At 30.2% G+C, this 20894-nt stretch overlaps 1 protein-coding gene across 1 annotated transcript in view; it reads left to right on the forward strand.

Moving 5' to 3' along the window:
• LOC145316358 (uncharacterized) overlaps positions 1-20894 on the forward strand; it is a 65339-nt gene that overhangs the window by 36979 nt on the left and 7466 nt on the right. The window contains exons 4-19 of the mRNA XM_080156799.1: positions 4248-4343; positions 4728-4789; positions 5204-5261; positions 6399-6464; positions 7272-7375; positions 10329-10400; positions 10614-10741; positions 11216-11275; positions 11739-11789; positions 12916-13030; positions 15577-15627; positions 17610-17668; positions 18399-18508; positions 20069-20220; positions 20592-20630; positions 20694-20751. Of these exons, the coding sequence (XP_080012925.1) occupies positions 4248-4343; positions 4728-4789; positions 5204-5261; positions 6399-6464; positions 7272-7375; positions 10329-10400; positions 10614-10741; positions 11216-11275; positions 11739-11789; positions 12916-13030; positions 15577-15627; positions 17610-17668; positions 18399-18508; positions 20069-20220; positions 20592-20630; positions 20694-20751 (1281 nt within the window). The remainder of the gene's footprint in view (positions 1-4247; positions 4344-4727; positions 4790-5203; positions 5262-6398; positions 6465-7271; positions 7376-10328; positions 10401-10613; positions 10742-11215; positions 11276-11738; positions 11790-12915; positions 13031-15576; positions 15628-17609; positions 17669-18398; positions 18509-20068; positions 20221-20591; positions 20631-20693; positions 20752-20894) is intronic.

Below are 20894 nucleotides of genomic sequence, written 5' to 3' on the forward strand. Positions count from 1 at the left end.
TCAATTATTGCAAAACTATATAATATATATTTGTTGTGTTTGTTGCATGTATATTATAATTTGGCAATGTAATTATCTATGCGGCTCATTTATACACAGACACCTTTATAACTTCTAAATGTAAAATATTAAAATAACTAAACATAAATTATTGTGCCTAAAAGTCAAAGCTACGGGGCTTGACAGCCGCGGCTGCAATAATCTTTGAGAAATCCGCAAACCCCAGTAATTTATTAATCTGCAACCGAGCCACAAAATTGACGTTCGAGACTGTCAAGCCAAATTCAACTTCTAATTTTTTAAACAATCCAATAATTTAGACAAAAATCTGCAGCTGAGTCGGCTTTGTCTAAAATAACAGCGGCTGCTGAACCCTTTAAATCTGCCTTAATCATGCAAAACAGCTTTCATCTGTGCAAATTAAAACTATTAAGCCATAAACAAATGTCGTATAATTAAAAGATTAGAATGGTTGTAATGGCTATAATTGACTTAAACACTTGCCAGCGGTGGCTAATTCATGTAAACTTAATTAGTACGAGTGTGTGTGTGTGTGTATATGTGTTTGTGTGTATGATTAAGTGTGTGCTTTAAAGTGCATCATTGTTGAAGCATAGGCTTTAGTAGGCTAACTGTCTTTCAAACCCTTCTGTACATATTCTAATAAAGAATGTTGTAAAAATTAGTCCAGAAACTTTAAACGTTAAATGCCAGCACTATTTTTTATGTTTTTAATTAATAAGTACTTTTTATGCATGAGAGCGAAGCAGACAATATGTAATTGAGTTGAAGTTAGATATACTGAACCCACGTCATTATCGTAAATGATAGCGTTTCTATTTGCCGTTGTTGGGGAGTTATCGAGTTCGATATACATCCACACCGCCTCCTACTAGACACGTAAACTTTGCCACCTTAGCTTTGAAACTAATAGTAAGAGTACGGGTAATGCCTTGGCCCGTCAACAGACACTACTCATTTTCATGCACAAGTAGGACTTCCAGACAAAGGTCGCTCACTGTGCTAATGAATCTAAAATTGCCGTTCACAGCTACAATCGTCCTATAAATGCAAACTTGAAATATTTTTTTTATAGCAGTCATAAATTCGCCTCCTTTATCTCTGTTTTTGAGACGAAATAAATGAATACTCATGAACGTTCTTTGTTTACGAAACTTGAAGATGTATAAAACAACTGTGTTGACACCCATTCATCCATATTCCAATAATTTGTTGATTGTGTCACCTTGAAAACTATTTCTATGAAATTATCCTTGCTAACTGCAAACTTTCCGGTCCATGGCGTCAAATGTGTAAATTTTATCCACCTTTGCACGAGAGATTCTTGCAAATTTGAAACCAAGATCTTCATCTTTAAGTTTAAGAAATAATAGTTTTTTTTAACGTATCGTATTACAGACAACTAAAAGATTAATTCCAGTTTTGTTTTGAAGATACAAAGGCTTTTTAAAGAGGGATTATCATATTTGGATCAGGTTTAGACTTCCAGCTGTGATTGTTAAACTTGTGGGCGGTTGATTTCCTTGAGGTAACAGGCGGCTGCCGAACCCCGCGTTGACCGTTGTTTTCCCTTCTAAACCAATTGCTACTTTAGGATGCAATTTTACCTTTTCTATTTTACAGAACGTGCTTTATTAAACTAGTCCCCAAAGTTTTAAATAACATTTTCTCATTTGTTAGAATAACTAATTCGTAGACTTTAATTGAATTTTGATTGGTTGGTTTATTGAGTTGAGTGTCCAAACGTTTCAACCTTTTACTGTAATCTACAGAAGAGGAAATTTTGGTGCATCTTCATTGGGGATTTTCATAAATTTATCTGCCATTGTCTCATCCCTTTAGATCCCTGCCTTTTGGGTGTAATAATTTTACCACTTTATGTATATGAACTTTAATATTTTGAAATGACATTTGTGTTGCCTGATCTCTAGCTGTCACACACACACACACACACATTTTCTAACAATTATTACAACAACATCTTATTATTGGTCGGGTTGTGAGTCGGTAATGCGCCATGTTACGTAACGTTTTGGTAGATTTTTAAGATAAACACAGTTAAATTGGAACTGTCTATAAATGTCTGTTAGAAGGTTGGTAATGTCGTGTTGCGTTAGGGTTATGTTATGAAAATTAGACGTCCAATTAACTATAATACCAATAAATTCAAATTTGTTGGTTGGTTAGTCGATAATGCCAAAAATGAGAGTAAAGAAACTTAGTGATCTTAAGGAATAAGACAGTAAACGATGAATTTATACTCACTTCAATTATTATAAAAAATACACCCTTCTCTGAATTAAAAGGATAGAACAGTTATACATTGTTAGTTTGTATAGCCCAATCAAAATGTAAAAAAAGACACTAATGTTTTACAGCCAATCAATGAGAGAATGTATGTATTTACAAAACTTTAAGAACAAATATAATTTAATACAATAAATGTACCTAAATGAAAATTGGTTCCTTTTTATTTGTTAAAAAAATATAATTTTAAGGTTAGTTTAAGTGGTGAAGTATCTAAGGGTTAAAGATATCATTAAAAATATTTTGGTAACTTTCCAGTCATTTGAATTTAATGCTAAATGAAATGGCCACTAAAATTATAATTTTATTTCAAGTCGACAAAGACATACTTTTGCATTTACAGTTTATTATTGGTAAAGAAATTGCAGAATGTTCTGTATCAAATCAGTTACAACTATGCAACATCATTTACAAAGAGAAATATTGTATGAAAATTACCAATTTAATGTTATTTATATAGCAGTGTTGGTTGATGAACTGAATTTTAATTGCCGAATGTGTACGCAGTTTCCTCGGTGTTTCCTAATCCTATCTTAACATTTACTAATAAATAGCCAAAAAACTTCAAACTTCCACAAAAAAAATCAAAATTTGAATGTATAAAAGATTTATACATTTTACATTTAAAATTTTTTGGAAGTTTGAAGCTTTTTTAGCTAGTAGTAAATATTGAGATAGGATGAGGAAACACCTAGGAAACTGTGTACACATTCGGCAATTAAATTTCAGTTCATCTGTTGGTTGTAATAACACGCATAAAAAACGCTATCTCCTCTCAGCCATTCAATTACTCTACACCCTTGGATTGAATAAATCCATAAAAATTTGCCTAACCACAAAGCAATAATAGCTACAATGGCTGGGTAATATAAAAACTAAACTGGGGCTATAGTTTAGTTTTTGTCAAGACTCGGCAGCCGCGAGTAAGCCTTGAATTAAATCCGTTTGGATGCTTTTAAATTTTTTGAAAAGAGAGATGCCATATTTGAGTCGGGTTTAGACTTCTAGCTTTTTTTTAAATTGTAAAAGGTTGATTTCCATGAGGCTTACAGGCGGCTGACAGGCGGCTGACGCGCGGCGGCCGAGCCCTGGCTTTTGTAATGGTTCAAATTGAAATTTTGTTTTGTTTACAGCTAGCTGTACACAAGATTATTGGGATAGTTTGCCTCACTTCCTGTCTTGCAAAAATAATATTTTAAATTACATACATCAAATATAAAATTATTTGCAATCGATGATTTATTTTCTTAAAGTAATAATTTTAATTTTTGAAGATATTTTTTATTGGACATTAAGTTTTGATTGAAATATTGATTTTGTAAAATTTGTTTTGTTTTAGTTTGATATTTTAATTTCAATAATTAGCATAAAATTTTGGTCATTAACAGTTAGGATGTGAATTTTAAATTCATTAATGATTTCGATTATTAGAAAATCTGCATATAAATTGCAGTTACCGCAGTTTTTTTGTCAATTTTTTTCTTTTCTTTACTTCTTTAAGTGAGTAAAATCTAGGATGTTGAGGAATACGACAATGGAATGGACTATGAAATAATGTACATCCTCAATTAGGATAAATAAGATTATCCCACCCATAATGTAGATTAAAATTATATGTTAAAAAAATTGGACACTGCTGTCAGAACCAACTTATTAAGATTTAATTAAAGTTTTTAAGCCTTATATTAAAAGAATATATTAAACTTTGGATATCCAAGCTATTGCAGTCTAATGCCCTCCTCCTTGGTAAAATAGTAATCTAAGAATATATATCAAAAGTGTACCAACCCAACTCATAAATTTTAAAATTATATAATAGTCAAATATTTTTTTTCTTTTGATTTAAGAATAAAAGTATGAGGATAAATGAAAAAAAACTGGTTCTAAAGAAACACTAATTATCTTATCAATACTTTTAGGATCACATTGAAGAAATCTTTAAGAAGTGGGACTCCATTGACGATGAAATCTGGGCGAAGGCAATTGTTATGGAAAGAAACAGACGAGTTGCTAAGGTAAATCAATTTTCTAAATGTTATTATCATAAAGTTTTCGGTTTAAAAAAAAAACATTGATTCAATGTTATATTCATTTTCTATGTGCACTTTAGAAAAAGGGTTTTTATCAGAGGCGATTTAACTTAGAATGTTAAGGCACCCTCCCCCAAAATAGTTATAATCCTTCCCTAGAACTTTTTAGAAGCTTCACTGTAAAGAAGAATCCTATCGTTCCATCGGTTAGCGAAATCATTAGCCACAGACTTGTGATTTATATATAAGGATAAATTCTATTATCTACAATATATATTTTCAATGGTATTTTCAATAAATTGTTAGTATCTTGTTGTGACCGTATTCATTCGTTTTTTTTTTAAGTTAATAATTGCTAATTTTTCTTAGGCGTATGCAAGAGCTCCTGTACTCACAATTAATGGAGGGGAAGGAGGGTTTGATGGTTTCAGGTAATGTTTATCAGTTTTATCATAGAGAAGCTATCATACAGGTCGGTTTGTCTGTCGTTAATGCAATTTATTTAGTTTCTTTTACATTCACCACTTTGAAATCATTTCCCGATTCAATTATTATGTTACTTTGCATACGAACAGTTATGCCGTAAAATAATGTTTAATATGATTTTTTTTATAATTGTCGTTGAAATTATTGTTTAATAGATTAATTTTGTTAGGTGATATAGAATAGCTATTCTTATCCACGTCATAGGTATAACTATTTTTATATGAGTTAACATATCAAAGAAATAGGTGTACTTATTTCATATATTATAACACTATAAGAAATAAACGATAAACCAAACAGCTAAGAACTTCATATTATAATCATAAAGATTATAATCTTTAATGATCTGACAATTTTAGGCTTGGATTGAACGGCTTTTCTAATCCAATGAGAGATCCCAAAACAGAAGAGTTCAAGGTAAACCTTTATATTAAAATAACTTGATGTATGTGTGTGTGTTTATTTATTTTGTAGATCAAGGGCAAGTTTTAGGCTATTCTGCCTGTGGATAAGTTAACTAAGGATATTTTTTTCTTCACATAATTACTTTTGCTTATTAAGCTTGAGGCGAAAATGTAAAGGATACATACGAGTATTTTAAATAATTTAATTGAATCATTTATATCTGACACATATGTGGATAAGAAAATAATAACATAACAGGATAAACAATGTTTTGCTTTATTATTAGTTTTAGCTTATTGAAAAAAAATTAAATAAGCTTTGTATTCAAAGTGATGGGAAAAGCAAAAAAAATAACTTAAAACTATCCAAAGACTTAAATAAAAAAATATTAGCCTAAAACCATCCGGGGACCTATGTGAAGCTTCCCTAAAAAGAAAAATCCAATGGGTTTTGCAGTTATCGAAATATAAAGCTAATGACTTTATATACTAGGATATCATATCATTAAAAGATAGATAATTAAATAATTAGTAAGAAATAATGAAATTAAGAATATTTATTTATTACGTTATACAAGGCAATAATATTTGCTAATATTTTTTGTCTTTATTTAATTTTCCATTACATCATTATGTGTTTTGACCGTTTTTTCAATTTACTTATTTTATATTATACAGTTAACTTTTCTTAAATGCCTGACTTTGAGTAGATGAGAGATGTACTAATTAAGATATTAATCTTCGGCCAGATTAAATCTAAAAGGTTTCAAATAATTGAATGTAATGTACATCAGAGAATTCACGGATTTTACTATGATAGGGTTTAGAAACCTACCATTTAAAGGATTTATGGGAGCTGGTAAAAGTTTCTCGTAAAAAAAGGGGACAATGTTACAAAGTTTGGCAAAACTATTCAGATTGGCGCTATATTGGAAGATAATAATGACTTCAATTAGGTTTTCGGCTAAAGGTTTTTGCCCTCCCTAATTGCAAATTTACAGTGTTTAATTTAGAATTGTATTTTTATTCAGTTTCTAAAATTAACTAGTTTCAATAATTAGTCAATTGCTATCTTTTGATATCGTGAGGTTCAGTTTCTTTCCTCAAACATGTCAAAATGTGTGGATACTCTAATATACATATTATTTAGGAGACCATTGGATTGGGTGCTAAAGTGAAGATGGATGAGAGTGGAAATATTCTCATCAAACGCCTGAGGAAAGAAATTTTGACCTTATCGCCATAATTGGAGTTTTCTGCTGCTAGCGTCTGTCATGGAAATCCATTATATCCCAAGTAAAAAAACACCCCCTCTAGATTTTTTTTAGATTTGTTATTAGCCAACAGTGGGCATAAATTACCCTTCGGAGTTCTAATTTGACCTAAACAATCACACTTATGTCCTTTTTAATATTGAACTATTAGAAGGAATGGGGGGTTACGAGTGAGTCACTTTTTCATAGAGTATTTTGTCATTTTGTCTTCCTCTTTCAAGGACTAAATATTTTACTTGGTGTTTGAATAATATATAGTTTTTTAGTCCTTACTTTTTAAAATTTTCTTTAAACCTTATTACAAAAACAAACTAAAAATTTCTATAAATTATGTTAATTTAAAACATTTAATCAAAAATTGAATAATATTTTTAAAGTTTTTTTTATTATTGACAGCATTAACATAATTAAATAAGGTGAACTGAAATTAGTTTCCGAATGTGAACACATTTTCCTAGGTGTTTCCCAATCCTATCTCAATATTTGCTACTAGCTAAAAAACCTTCAAACTTCCAAAAAAAAATCTAAATTTGAAAAATTAAAACTTTGAATGTATAATGTATAAATCGTTAATACATTCAAATTTTGATTTTTTTTTGAAGTTTGAAGGTTTTTTAGCTAGTAGCAAATATTGAGATAGGATTGGGAAACACCTAGGAAAATGTGTTCACATTCGGAAACTAATTTCAGTTCATCTTAAATAATATTTTTTGTTTAAACTTGTTACGGAATTTTTTCTTTTGTTGTGTAGTAAGAGCCCAGTTCTTGTGAAGACAGCTTTAGAGGATTCTAGTCTTAGCACGGATATATTAGGAATTGCCAATGGAATTGTGGAGTTAGAGAAACCAGTAAGGTAACGTATTTATTTTTTGCATTAATAGTTTTTTATCGCTTTTCACGTGGATGTTAAAATAAAAAAAAATTAATTTTAAAGCCAGTTCTGTTAATTTAATGAGTTTTGTTTTGATATTCGTGCAAAACTGTCTGTAATACGAAGCTGTACATGAGTTTTCAGTAAAAATGAGAATCGGATCTAATCCAGCGGTTTTGAAGACATAATGGAAAATATTTTATTTTGTCTATTATATTTTTTTAATAGCGAAGCCTCTATAAAAATTATTTATGTCGGCTATAAGTATATCTGTTTGATTTACTTTATTTATTTATGTTCTAAAATGATTCCATTTTTTTTATGATTACCATGATTTATCTTTTCTCCCCCCCCCCCCCCCAATAAAATAAGTTTTAAAATTATAAAGCGTTAAACATTGATTTATCTTCAATTAACCTCCCCCTACTTAGACCCAATCAACTAAACGCCAATGTCCTTGCAATTCCTTAATAGGAAGTATCAATTTAAAAGCATTATTTAACACACTATTAAAATTTTATCAAATAATATTAATGGTCAATTCAAGTGTTTTTACGCAACCAACGTTCATTAAAATAGCGAAAATTGACATTTGCTGTATTTCAATTTTACAGTTTTCTGTAGTTTATAATAGCGTAAGATTCTATTAAACAAATCTTTGATTGAATGTTTTTCTTTCTTTTCTGGTTTGTCTATAATGTTTAAGTGTTTTTAGATATAATTTTATACGGTTATTTTTAAGTTTTTTTATATTTTTTTTAGGGCAATTAACCTCTTTCATTAATTGCAAATGCACTATTTTGGAATGGCGTTAGACAAACCCACTGAAATATCATATTTTTTAGTAGCTGCACTACTAAAATATAAGTTTGTCTCTTTAATTTGTACTGGAAGAAGCCAGGGATCTAAAGGGATAAGACAATAGCTGATAAATTGATGTACATCCTTAATATTGATACACAAAATTACCCCTTCTGTAAATTAGAATTAGTGGTTGAAACGTTTTAACACTTAACTTAATGAACAAATCAAAATTTAATAAAAATTTCCCAAAGTTGTTAAGCAAACGAATTAGAAAACCTTATCATAAAACTTTGGGGACTATTATAATGAACAGCCTTCCTGCCTGGAAAAAAGCATACATGATTGATTTAACCTACGCTTGATAGCTTGTCAATATGCAAACACTTCAATTTTCAAATATACAAAAATTACTTTTTTATTAGATATTGCAAGCAGGAGACTTTTAACAGAGCAAAGCTTTTATATAATTCATTACCAACTATGAAATTATAAAGTTCAAATTTTATTAATTGTATTTATTAGTTGTCTATAGAAGTCCTTTAAAGTTGCAACTTTTTGAAAGATTTCTAATTTTTATTAGAATAGGTCTCAATCATAGTTTTTAATTTCCTTAAAAAAAAAATACTTTTTTCTAGCAAAGCTAATCACTTTGTTTATCTGTTCGCTCCCGCCTGACTTTCCATTCATAACGCTATGTGGTAAATTTGATTTTTACGGCTGCTATTTAAGATACACAGCTGAAATTTGGTGTGATGGTTCTCTGTATACAATTTACTTGGGAATTATACATATAAATTTTTCTTTTCAAAGAAGGTGTATCAACTTTTTTTTTATGGCTAGCCGGTTCTTTTAGTAAGTAGTAGATGTAAAATTTTTCATAGAATTCAGATATGCAATCGGTTTTTTTTGTAGACCTCTTATTTTTTAAGTAATTTAAGTTTTTTAAAAAAATAATTAAGTCGGTTTTAAGGTACTAAAACGCAACAAAATAATAGAAGAAAATGGCCAGTAAGAACAAAAATAGTAAGATCTTTAATTTGACACCTTACTTTTAAAATTCTGTTGAGTAATTATTGAAAAAATCTATTTTTTTAACCTCGGTTTAATAAAAACTTTAGACCTAAATATTTTCTCAAACAGACATAAAAAACATGGGTTCATATATACCTTTAGAATCAGAAAAATATTACGAATCCATTGTAAGCAAAATTGAAAAAAAGTAAAAAAATAAAAAAATATAAAAATGGCCAATTGTATTTTTTGTTCTGGCAACACTATCTTCTTCCCTTTTTTACCCCCTCTTTACCCCCTCTATACCCCCTTCCCATTTTTATACCCAATTCAAAAGTTAAGACGTTGCCTGTACAATATAATATGATATTTTCATATAATTCCTTTTATTGTAGTTTATATACTATATTGTAAACTTTTTTTTTCAATTTTGCTTACAATGGATTCGTAATATTTTTCTGATTCTAAAGGTATATATGAACCCATATTTTTTTACTTGTGAAATGATAAAATTGAGTTCAAAGTTTTTATTCTCGTGGGATTAAAAAAATCGATTTTTTCAATAATTACCTGACAGAATTGAAAAAGTAAGGTGTCAAATTAAAGATCTTACTATTTTTGTTCATAATGGCCATTTTCTTTCTTTTTTTTTATTGCATTTTAGTACCTTAAAATCGACTTAATTTTTTTTTTTTTAAACTTAAATTACTTAAAAAATAAGAGGTCTACAAAAAAACTGATTGCATATCTGAATTCTATGAAAAATTTTACATCTACTACTTACTTAAAGGACCGGCTAGCTATAAAAAAAAAAGTTGATACAACTTCTTTATTTGCAAATGTTTGAAATTCTAAAAATAAGACAAGTAATGTTTTATCAGAATGATATATCCTTGTATCCCTGTTATTATCTAAAAGACGATATATATATGTATCTTTATCCCTGATCCTAGTTATAATCATTATTTAGAATTTTTATGTGAGGAAGTTTCAGCAAAGCATAATGATAAATCTAAGAAGATACATCTCTTTATTCATGATCCTTATTATAATTTAATAGAATTTTTAACAAAGAAGACATATCCATATATTACTGGAATTAATTGTCATTATTATTTAGAATTTTTGATATGAGGAAGTTTCAGCAAAGCATAAATAGAGAACTAAGAAGAACTAATCCAGATAGAGTCAGGTAATACAAAAGTGTTAACAATTTTGTAAAAGGAAATTATCTGTATTTGACAGTGTTCGTCTTTTATACTTTCGTTTTAGCTGTCTGATTTTTTTTATCCATTCTACTATTTTTTTATCAGGTATCTAACATACCAGCATTTTAATTTTAGCAAAGATTCGACGATCATCACCCCTTACAACCAAAAAATCTAAAAAAAATCTATTTATTTAGGTTAGAGCATCAATGTGTTGTTTCCATATGTTTTGTCAAAGACGAGGAAGAACTGTTAGACTCACCTATCTGGGTTGTTCTAATCAATATTGTAGCTCTGGAAATGCTCAAAGCTAAGCTCCCTCAAAGTAAATAGTTCTATACAATTATTAATTAATCAATTTAAATCAAATTTAATTATTGAATGATAAGTACTATGTGCAAATAATTATTCATGTGTACCTTAATTCAAAATTAGATTTAACACACAAATTTTAATTCCGTGAAGGTTTTGATTGACAATTTAAAATATTAAACTTTTTATTTTCAACTATCATTAATTGATATAAGTTTTGATTTGCTTTAATAATGTATTTACTATTAACTGTATCTTTTACCAGAATATCATGTACTCTACTAAAGTGAAACTTGTAGCGGGCTAAAAAACTTTCCCCCCTCTTTTACTGGACGAACGAACTGGCCAATAAATGAATGGAAAAATAGGATCATTTACGACAATTTTCGCCTGTCATAATATCCACGTATATTCTGCATCCATTGATTTATTTTATCATTTGTCTCCTTTCAAAAAGAAAACATATTTCATCTCCATTTAATTCTAGGTACTCGGGTGCCAATGTATAAAATGCAAGGAAATGGAGAGAGGAGGTTTCCCTTGTCAGGTAAAAACGATGTTTTAGAGTAGCTGCGCGTCTCAAGTAGTAAATAATCATAGGAATGCAAAAGTATGTTATTGTAGTTCCATTTAATAAGTCTCACAGTTCTCGGCTGCGTTCACTTCCCGTTGTTTTTTTTGGGACTGCGACTGTAGCTTTGTATAATCAGCATAGAAAACTGTGACTGCGCCCCTAGCTTCTAAGTAGCCGTGTTGCTGAGGGTGGCTGCGGCTGAGGCTTTTTGAGTGGCTTAGAGAACCGCGCAACTGACAGCAGGACTATTGGGTGGCTTGATAAGCCGCGCTGATGATATGTGGCTGAATTTAAATTTACTGAATATATTATTAAGCACTACAGATGAAGTGCTCACGGCAAAGGGTGGCTGTGGCAGCCATTCTAACCTTGCTGTTATACTGTTGTAAGACTTGGTTACTTTTAAATATTTATTTTTATAATTTAATTTGTTTAGGTAGCTCAGATGAAGATCCATACAGCCTTAATTCTGGACATAACTCTTCAGGTATGTAATTTATCTATTATACATATTATACAAAGAATAATTTTAGAATCGATGTCTATCTCCCTGTCCGCCTGGCTATCAGGATAAATCTTTAACTAAAATTTCGTTTTATATTATAAAATATATCAAGATTTTCATGTTTGGACTTTGAAAATCCTTTTTGTCTACCCCCCCCCCCCCCCCCTCTTGGTTTTAGGCTATTTTTAATAAAAATACTTCCTATTGTAAAACCAATGTGATTCAGATGAATTTGGTGTGTAATGTTATTTGTTCTCCTGGTTGTTAAATGTTTAGTTAGATGCATAATTTGACCTTTCCACACACAATCAAATTTAAAGTCCTTTCACCCCAATTCCATCATATCCCCCCTCTACATAGCATACACTGTAAAAAAAATATATATCCCTTTGTTTAAAAAAGTTATTTTAATTGTTTATTTTTAAGGATGTTTAAAGAGGGATGGAAAGTAGATAGTTGAGGGGTGGTTAAAAATAATGACAACCCACAAAAAAATACTTTGCAATTGATTGAGAAAAAGTTTTAAAAGTTAGTTAATCAAGAAATAAAATGGTCCACTCAACCACTTTTTAGTCTGAGGAAAAGTTCATAAACAAAAAAAAGTATTTTTACAGTGCAAAGATGAAATTTTTAAATATTTCAGTTGAAAAAAAATATTGAGATCAAAGGTCATGATTCTAAATGTTGTTTGTTAAGCTTATCATTGGTACTTCAATTATGTACTTTCAATACAGGGATTTACAGGGATAGACAATAGTCGATAAATAGATATAAATCCCCAATAAAAATAAACAAATTTATTCCTTCTAGTGGTTGGAACCTTTAAACGCTCAATCAATGAAATTCCATAAAAAAATCACCAAAAATAACGAATAAGAAAACGTTATCCCCAATAAAAATAAACAAATTTATTCCTTCTAGTGGTTGGAACCTTTAAACGCTCAATCAATGAAATTCCATAAAAAAATCACCAAAAATAACGAATAAGAAAACGTTATTATAAAACTTTGGAACCTAGTTTAATAATTAGCCCAATGACTAATTTATTTACTATTGGCTCTGTCCTCTAGTGTTTTTCTTAATTCCAACTAATTGATATTTTTTTTAGGTTCTTCCAATTTAAAAGAGAAGGAGGAGAAAAATTCTGGGATTTTGTTGAAGAAAGAGAAGGATTATTTTGGTCCCCAGAATTGGTCTGCCACACAGGATAGACGTAGAGACAGGTACTTTTTAGTTTTCTTCCCAAAATGGATGATTTTGTCCCAAAAAATCATGAAATGAATTTTTTTTATTTTAATGATACTTATCCTAGCTAATAAACCAGAGTTCTAAAGGAATAAGACAATGGCCAATAAATTGATGTACACCCTCAATGATGATACACAAAATCATCCCTTCTTTAGATTACAATTAATGGTTGAAACGCAAAGACACTCAACTTTATGAATCAACCAATAAAATTCCCCAAAGTTTTTTTTTACCTAACGAAGAAGAAAATGTTAATGTAAAACTTTGGGAACTCAGGTAATAAACAGCCTAATATCCCCTTCCTCTCTGAAATTAAAGACAATTTAAAGGTAACTTTCAGCCTTCTGCATTTCTGGTAAAGAGAAAATTGAAAGATTAATTTTCCAATTACTGAATGATTAGTTTTGACGAGATATGATTATCGGGGATGGGACAATGGACGTTGAGTTAATGTACGTGCAAATCATGATATTTTTTTCCAATCCATTACCCCTTATCCCTCTCTTTTTTGTCCAAGATTATTAAAATTTAAGGCAGTGCATGAATTTTTGACTTAAAAGCAGGCCTTTGGTTGTTTGCCCAGCGTATTATGGCCCAATTTCATTACATATATATGTGCATAACTCTTTGTTTGAAGTATGTGCGTGTTTATGTTTTAGTGGGTGGAGGAGGGTAGGGGGTAATCAATAATTTCAACTCTTAACGTAGAGATTAACTTATTAAGCGGAAAATATTTCGTGTCAGCCTCGATTTCAATATGAAAATTATCATTCATTTCAAGCAATTTTGTTTGCTATTGGGCCACAGGAAATGGTCAATTTTTTGCACAATTATAAGGTTAAGCGCGCACACACTAACAGAAACGCGCACACACACAAACAGAAATGCGCGAATTCTAACTTTTACACGTATAAATTCAATTACCCATATATTGCCATGTAAACCTAAGACCTTTTAATATATTTTTATCAATAGTATCTTAGAATTTTTATGTTAAATAAAATTTCTCAATATATACTAATGATGTCTTTGTGTCTGCCTGTCTGTCTCACTTTCAGAATCATTTACATTCTATATTTAAAATTCCTAATATGTTACTAGCGGATGTGCCTCTAGTATATAATGGCTCTGAATTCAACAGCCTAAAACCATCACAGGACCTATGTAAAGCTTACCTAAAATCGAAAACCCAATCGGTTCTGTGGTAATTAAGATCTTAAGCTTCAGACAAAAAATAATTATATAATAGGTTACGAGTAGGAAGGTTTAGCTTTTTCAAATAAAAAATCTTAAGTTTTAATGACAACTAATATTGTCTATTTTCTATTTGATTACAATTTTTCACCACAACCGAATTATTTAATACTTTTTGTTTGAAAATCAATTATTAAAATTATATTGTTGACAAAGCACACAGCAAACGGAGCAAAATATTTGGCAAGAATTGTGCATTGACAAGATTCTGACAGTAAGTATCAGTTAGGAAGATTGTCTTTATTTTGCGGCTCTAATCTCGCCTCAAATTTTGTTGTCTTTTCAAGCTTTTACGCGCGCCCTCTCAACCAGAGATTGTAAGTAGCGCGGCTACTCTAAAATTACAATAAATCCTATTTGTAATCTGCAGTATTTGAGCAGTCTACAATTCCTACATAAATTGCCTGTATTAGAAGATTTTCTTTATATAGCAGAATGTTATTTTTAAAATCTAAAATTGGTTTATTTGTATTTTTTTCCCAATTAATCTGAGAAATATTAAAATTTGAATAAACATATCTTTTAAGAAAATAATTTAATTATTAAAACATAATTTAGCCAATAAGATGGTTCTATACCATTTTCTAAAGTTTTGATTTTGATTTATCTTATAAGCTACCCTTACTACAAAACAAATCGTCCTTGAATTATTGACGGGCTAATAATTTGTCAGTCAGATATTATTGATAAAAACAAGGACATGAAAATATGAGGTTTTCGCAATTTTAAAAAAATGGGATACATTGTAATTGTACAGAAAAGCTTCTTTGGATAGACTTGCTTCTTATTTTTAAAATTGTAAACGGTTGATGTCCCTGAGGCTTACAGGCGGCTGACGTGCGGCTGCCGAGCTCTGATAAAAATAGCGCTTATAATGAATGTCGTTAATAAATCAGCCATTACCATTTTATTAATAAAAACTCTTCAGTCTTGACAAACCTATGAAATTTCAGATTAGGCAGTGTAATTCAACTTTCTGATTTTAAGACACATATACATTATATATACAGTAGCTTTGCTACTAAAATATCTAAAATTGTAATTTTTCTATTGATTGAGCTTGGTTTTTTGTCACGATTTTGTGATGGTTAAAGGGACGAATGAAAATAATTTTTCCTTGTCTTATTTCACGGTTCATAATTTTCATGTTTATTAAAAAAATGAACATGTCAAATTCAAATCAATACCAAATTTATTAAATGTATTTTATCCTGTTTAGATAATAATTAAATTTTCTAACATCAAATTTAATAATTGTATGTTTTAGGTCTCGGGATAATTTTCTTGATGAAATCGAAAGTGCCACATTAAAACCAAGGTAAACTTAAAAATTAATATTTAAAATGTTTGTTAAAATCAAATTTGTCTAGATGGCCTAAAACCTTCCCCTGACAAATCTAAAACGTCTCTGAAATTCATGAAGGTATTAGTGGACACACAAGCAGACAGACAGACAGACATACTTTTACTTTAGTATATTTAGTAAAACAGAAATAGTGCATTTAAATCCTATAGGTATTTAATTATCAAGTATTCATAATTCTAATTATTTCAAAATATTACAACATCATAAACTGTCTCTTATCTTTTCCTTTTTGCGAATATTAAACAATTTATGCGGGGAAAAAATGCACACATACTGAACTCATATGCTAGGAAACAGAAAGTTCAATCTTTCTAAGAGGCCCGTATGAAAACAGACCAGGTTTTTGTCAGGATTTCTCTTCACTAATAGCTTCCATTAATGCATCAATTAGAAAAATTTTTGGGTTCCAAGCATCCGCTTTTGACTATGGCTATAAGGATGACTTCAATTTTCGGTTAGACTACTATTGATTAATTGATAATTTCCCTACACTAACATCCAATCCTTTGAAAACAAGGCCATAAAGATTTTTATTAAACAAGATACTTGCTGTTACTAACAACTTAATTAATTCGAAAAAATACTTGTAAAGGTTTCGTGATTTCATGCAATTTTGGGGGCAACGCTTAGTATTAATGACGACCTTAATATTTGCCTTCTAAATCCTATTTGTAAACCAAAACATTTCCCTATATCTCATTATAGACAAAATCTTATAATTTGGTTTAGTTAGGCTTTGATTGATTTGAACAAATAAAATTAATAATTTAATTTGTTAGTAAAAATAAATATATAATTTAAAAAGCATTAGATTGAAAACTGTGCTGAACACACCCAGTTTAGATTTTGAAAAGTTATCTAGTTGTTCATTAAGAAGTTCCATGATTTTACACTTTTATTATCTACTGCTTTATATTATGAACTGCACAGAAGACGTGCAAAACCACTGTGGGCCAGAAAAATATTGCAAAAATATTCTAATTAGATTTTTATTATATTATACTAGCAGCTATGCCCCTAGAGGCCTCCATGGGCACCAAAGGGGGTGGGGGGTTGAATTAAAGCCCCAACCCTCATTTTTTAGTTTTAAAAAGGGATTACTACCCTTCTCCAAAATAGTTATAAACCTTTGCAGGACCTATGAGATGCTACATTGTAATTGAAAACCGTATCGGTTCAGCGGTTAGCGAGATTCTTTGGTACACACAGACAGAGATCATGTTACTTTTATATAAGGATTAAACATTATAAAAACAATAGATATAAATTTTGATTTTTAAGCTAAAGTTATTAGCTTTTTGGAGAGAAAAAAATACTTTATATTGTTGAAAGACTGCTAAGAATGAATCGTTGCAAAATTTTAAATACTTGGGCATTATCTTTTAAAAGCTTTATTGATTCGTGATAGAGCGATTTTTATGTATCAAGGCTAATAAAGCCAATCTTAGCAATAGTTTATTCAGTAGCGCGCCTACTCTGTAACTTACTTTGTCTGTCCGTTCATCAGTCCGTAAGGCTATGCTAAATGTAAATTACTCCGTTGCAATTTAAAATAGACGACCCATTTATTTGTGTGATGTTAGTCTGTCCGTCTATTGCATTGGTGTAGTACCAAATCGTTCTAAATTATAAGCTTCGCTTCTAATGAATGTTCTCATCCTTGTTGTTGTATAAAGAAGCGTTCGTTTAGTTCTGCAAATTATAAATAACAGCCGAAAATCTAAAAGAATCTACCATCCTATCAATCCTTGTGAGATTTTAGTTTATTATATGTAATTAAACCGAATATTTTTTTATAAGCTGTGGCAGATTACCATTTTCGCGCATTTGTTAAAAGCAACAGTCCCAGCCGCGCAACTTATAATTTTAACGCGACTGCTCTGTTAAGAAACTTTCCTTTTGCAACAAAATAAAACATTTTTTTCACTATTTAGAACCAACAATAGACGCAGATTTTTAAAGAAGACAACAGAAGATAAAAAGAAAAAAGTTGGTAAGTGGGTTTCTTCATTTTCAGTTTATTGTAATTTAACATAATTTTATACATTTTAACATTAAAATTTAATATTGTGGCTATAATATTACATTTACGTATTTTTTTAAATATAAAAATAACAAAACTCAATGTTTCAAATATTTTATATATATTTTTAAAGTTTATTATTTTATTTAAATGTTAAAAGAAAGCCACACCTAAATATTACTCTCTATTTTTTAATTAAACTTTTTTTATCTAGTTAAGCCAAAAATATATTTATTAATAATCTTTTGCTATGAAACTATCAAGAGATATTTCATCTGAAGATAAACTGTTCAATGCAAAAAAAAAATGTCGCCAGTCGAATTGTCAAAGATTTTTATATATTTTATCGTTATACATATATGGGTTGTAATTTTTACCAGAGATCTAAAGACAATAGCCGATTAATTGATGTCCATCCCCAAAATATACAAACATACAAAATTACCCCTTCTGTAGATTTCAATTCGTCGTTGAAACTTTGAACACTCAACTTAATGAACCAACCATTCAAAATTCAGTAAAAGTCCCCTAGTTGTTGTGCCAAAAAGTAAGAAAATAGAACTTTGGGGACTAGTGTAATAAACAGCCCAATATCCCCCCTCCCCCCTCGCTAATTCTTTTCACACGAGGAACGAGATAGCTTTTTAAATTTCAAAATGCTTAAGTTTATAAGGAAACTAATCTTGTTATTAATTTAAAGTGGATGACCCGTATTACTGCGGATTCAGCGCACGCGTACCAGAGTTTGCTCAAGCTCCAACCACCACCACAACCAACAACAACAACAGCAAGGAGTTGAGCGGATACAAGGTAAATAATAAATTAATCAAATATGTTTTCTAGACTTGTCATTTCATTTCCCATCCATGTTCTTTAGATAAAAGATTCTATATGTCATACTCAAACTCAGTGGTGTGTAGGGAGAGTGGGAGGGGGGGGGGGGGGAGCTTGACATGTGTCTGTTGGTTAACAATCTGTTTCCCTTCTAAAGTAGGCTAACTCTCTTTTCTTTAAATTCATCAAATAAGAAGGGTATACAACAATGTGAGAAAAAAATATTTTTCTTTTTGATTTGTCATTTAGTCCTAATATCTACGATTATCTCTTTTGGTTAGAGTTTTTCGATTTCTTACTCTTTTTCTAGAAGATATAAATGTTCGTAATTCAATGCATCCCTAACTCTAATAGTTCACGTACCTGACTGAGCAGCAGCTATATTCTTAACGTGGATTTTGGCCGGGTCCGAACCCATACACTTCCAGACATCACTATATTTTTTTTAAATTTAAAAAACTTAATTTTTTCAGCGTTGATTTGGTAAACATTTACATTTTATGTTTAAGTTTGTGCAGATTTAACCAATTAGGATTCCATTATATGATTATGAGGGTTTTTGTGGTTACAAAATTCCTGGCTTAACCCTTTTTTTCTATGGATATAATTACCTTTTATGGTTGTCATAAAGTTTACTTGTTGCTGTTTTTCTTAGAATCTTAGCATCTGATTTTTAAAAGCGAAGCTTTTCTATAATTAGGGTCGGTTCCTCCGTCCAGAACGGTTAGCTCTTTTCGTTACTTTAGACTTTGCATGATAATTCCTATAACAATTAGGTGCGAATAGAAAGCGTAGAAACTCTATAATCGTGACCAGAATGTCCATTTTAATCTTGTTTATTTTTTACTTTTATTTTGACAATAACTTTTTCATGATATATTTATTCTATTCATTCATCTTATTTTTGGAATACTGATTCCTATTACAAGAGTAACCTGTAATCATGCAATTTTGAAACAAATTTCGTTTATCTTTCCTTCTTATTTTAGAGCTTCACTTTTATAAATGCTGGCATCCTTGTTAAGTTAAAATCATATCTAAATTGGTTGAATAGGTATACCTTGGTGGTAAATATGTAAACCTACAAACTTGATGACAGATTTTATCAACCTACTTCCTTTATAGCCACCTCCCTTAAAGTTTTTCAATTAAAAAAAATCACGTAATATACCTAATCCAGCAGAATATTAAAATTTTTAATATTTTTCATTACTATTGGATGAGCTCTAGCATCTAGGGGCTCTGTATTCTAAGGGGTATGGAAGAACAATAAAAAAAAATATCCTAAACCATCCCGGGACCTATGTGAAGCTTCCCTAAAACAGAAAAAAATGATTAATCTTAGCCCTTGGATTCTAGCAAATACATTTTTAAATTGAGGATCGACGGCTGCTAGCTATCAGGCTGCCATTAAACCGCCATTAAAATTTGTTGGTGCTTTTGGCGGATTGAAAAGTAGCTTGCCTATTGCTTTTTGACGGTCTTAATCGCGTTTGTCGGTCCTTTCGAAATTTCAAAATATGTACTTTTCTTCAGGAGAAATGGGTTGACAAGAGTAACTGGATAGACAGAGAGGAGCGGGACTGGGGCGAGACCAAGGGTGTTGACATGTGGGGGGATGAGGCAGATAAACAGCTCAATATTATGGAGAAAGAAAGGATGATGTGGACGGAACAAAGACCAAAATACAGGAAAAATTAATTATTTAACATCAAATCAAATTAAACAATTTTTTTAAAATTATTATTTATTACTTAAGTTATATTATGTAAAGGAGTCTTGGTCACAAATAAAATATATTATAGAGGAAAATAGCCTTGAACCATCCGTCTACTTAAACCTAAACAAATAGCCTAAATCTATCTTAAGAGCCCTGTGAAACTTTCCTAAAATGGAGAACCCAATCGATTAAGCAATTGTCGAAATTAAGCTTCAGACAAAAAACTACTTTATTATTTAGGATAATTTTTTATTGATTTTAAAACTGGTTTTATAATTTTAAGTATTTTCTTATTGTAATGACTTGTTTGTTAATAATTAATTTAATCCTACAAATGTGCAGAGACCAAGGAGCTCAGACCCCGGGCAGAATGAGAAGGTAACAAGGTTTTCTAATTATATTTACATTTTTATTTATAATTTTATAATGATTTTTGTCTAGGGAGCCAGTAATGACACCCAGCAGCCACTCTGCACCAAATCTAGCTCAGATACCAAAGGTATTTTTTTGTTATGTATAGAATACCTTGAGAGAGGGGACATTGGACTTTATATCACACTGGTATCTTAAGTTTTTTATCCACGTTATCTTATTCCTTTGGCTTAAAATCTTTGGGTACTTTTAAAGAACTAGAAACTATCA

The sequence above is a fragment of the Acartia tonsa genome, chromosome 4 (assembly GCF_053477335.1).
Source record: "Acartia tonsa isolate MP-2025a chromosome 4, ASM5347733v1, whole genome shotgun sequence".
In the NCBI taxonomy this organism is placed as follows: Eukaryota; Metazoa; Arthropoda; class Copepoda; order Calanoida; family Acartiidae; genus Acartia; species Acartia tonsa.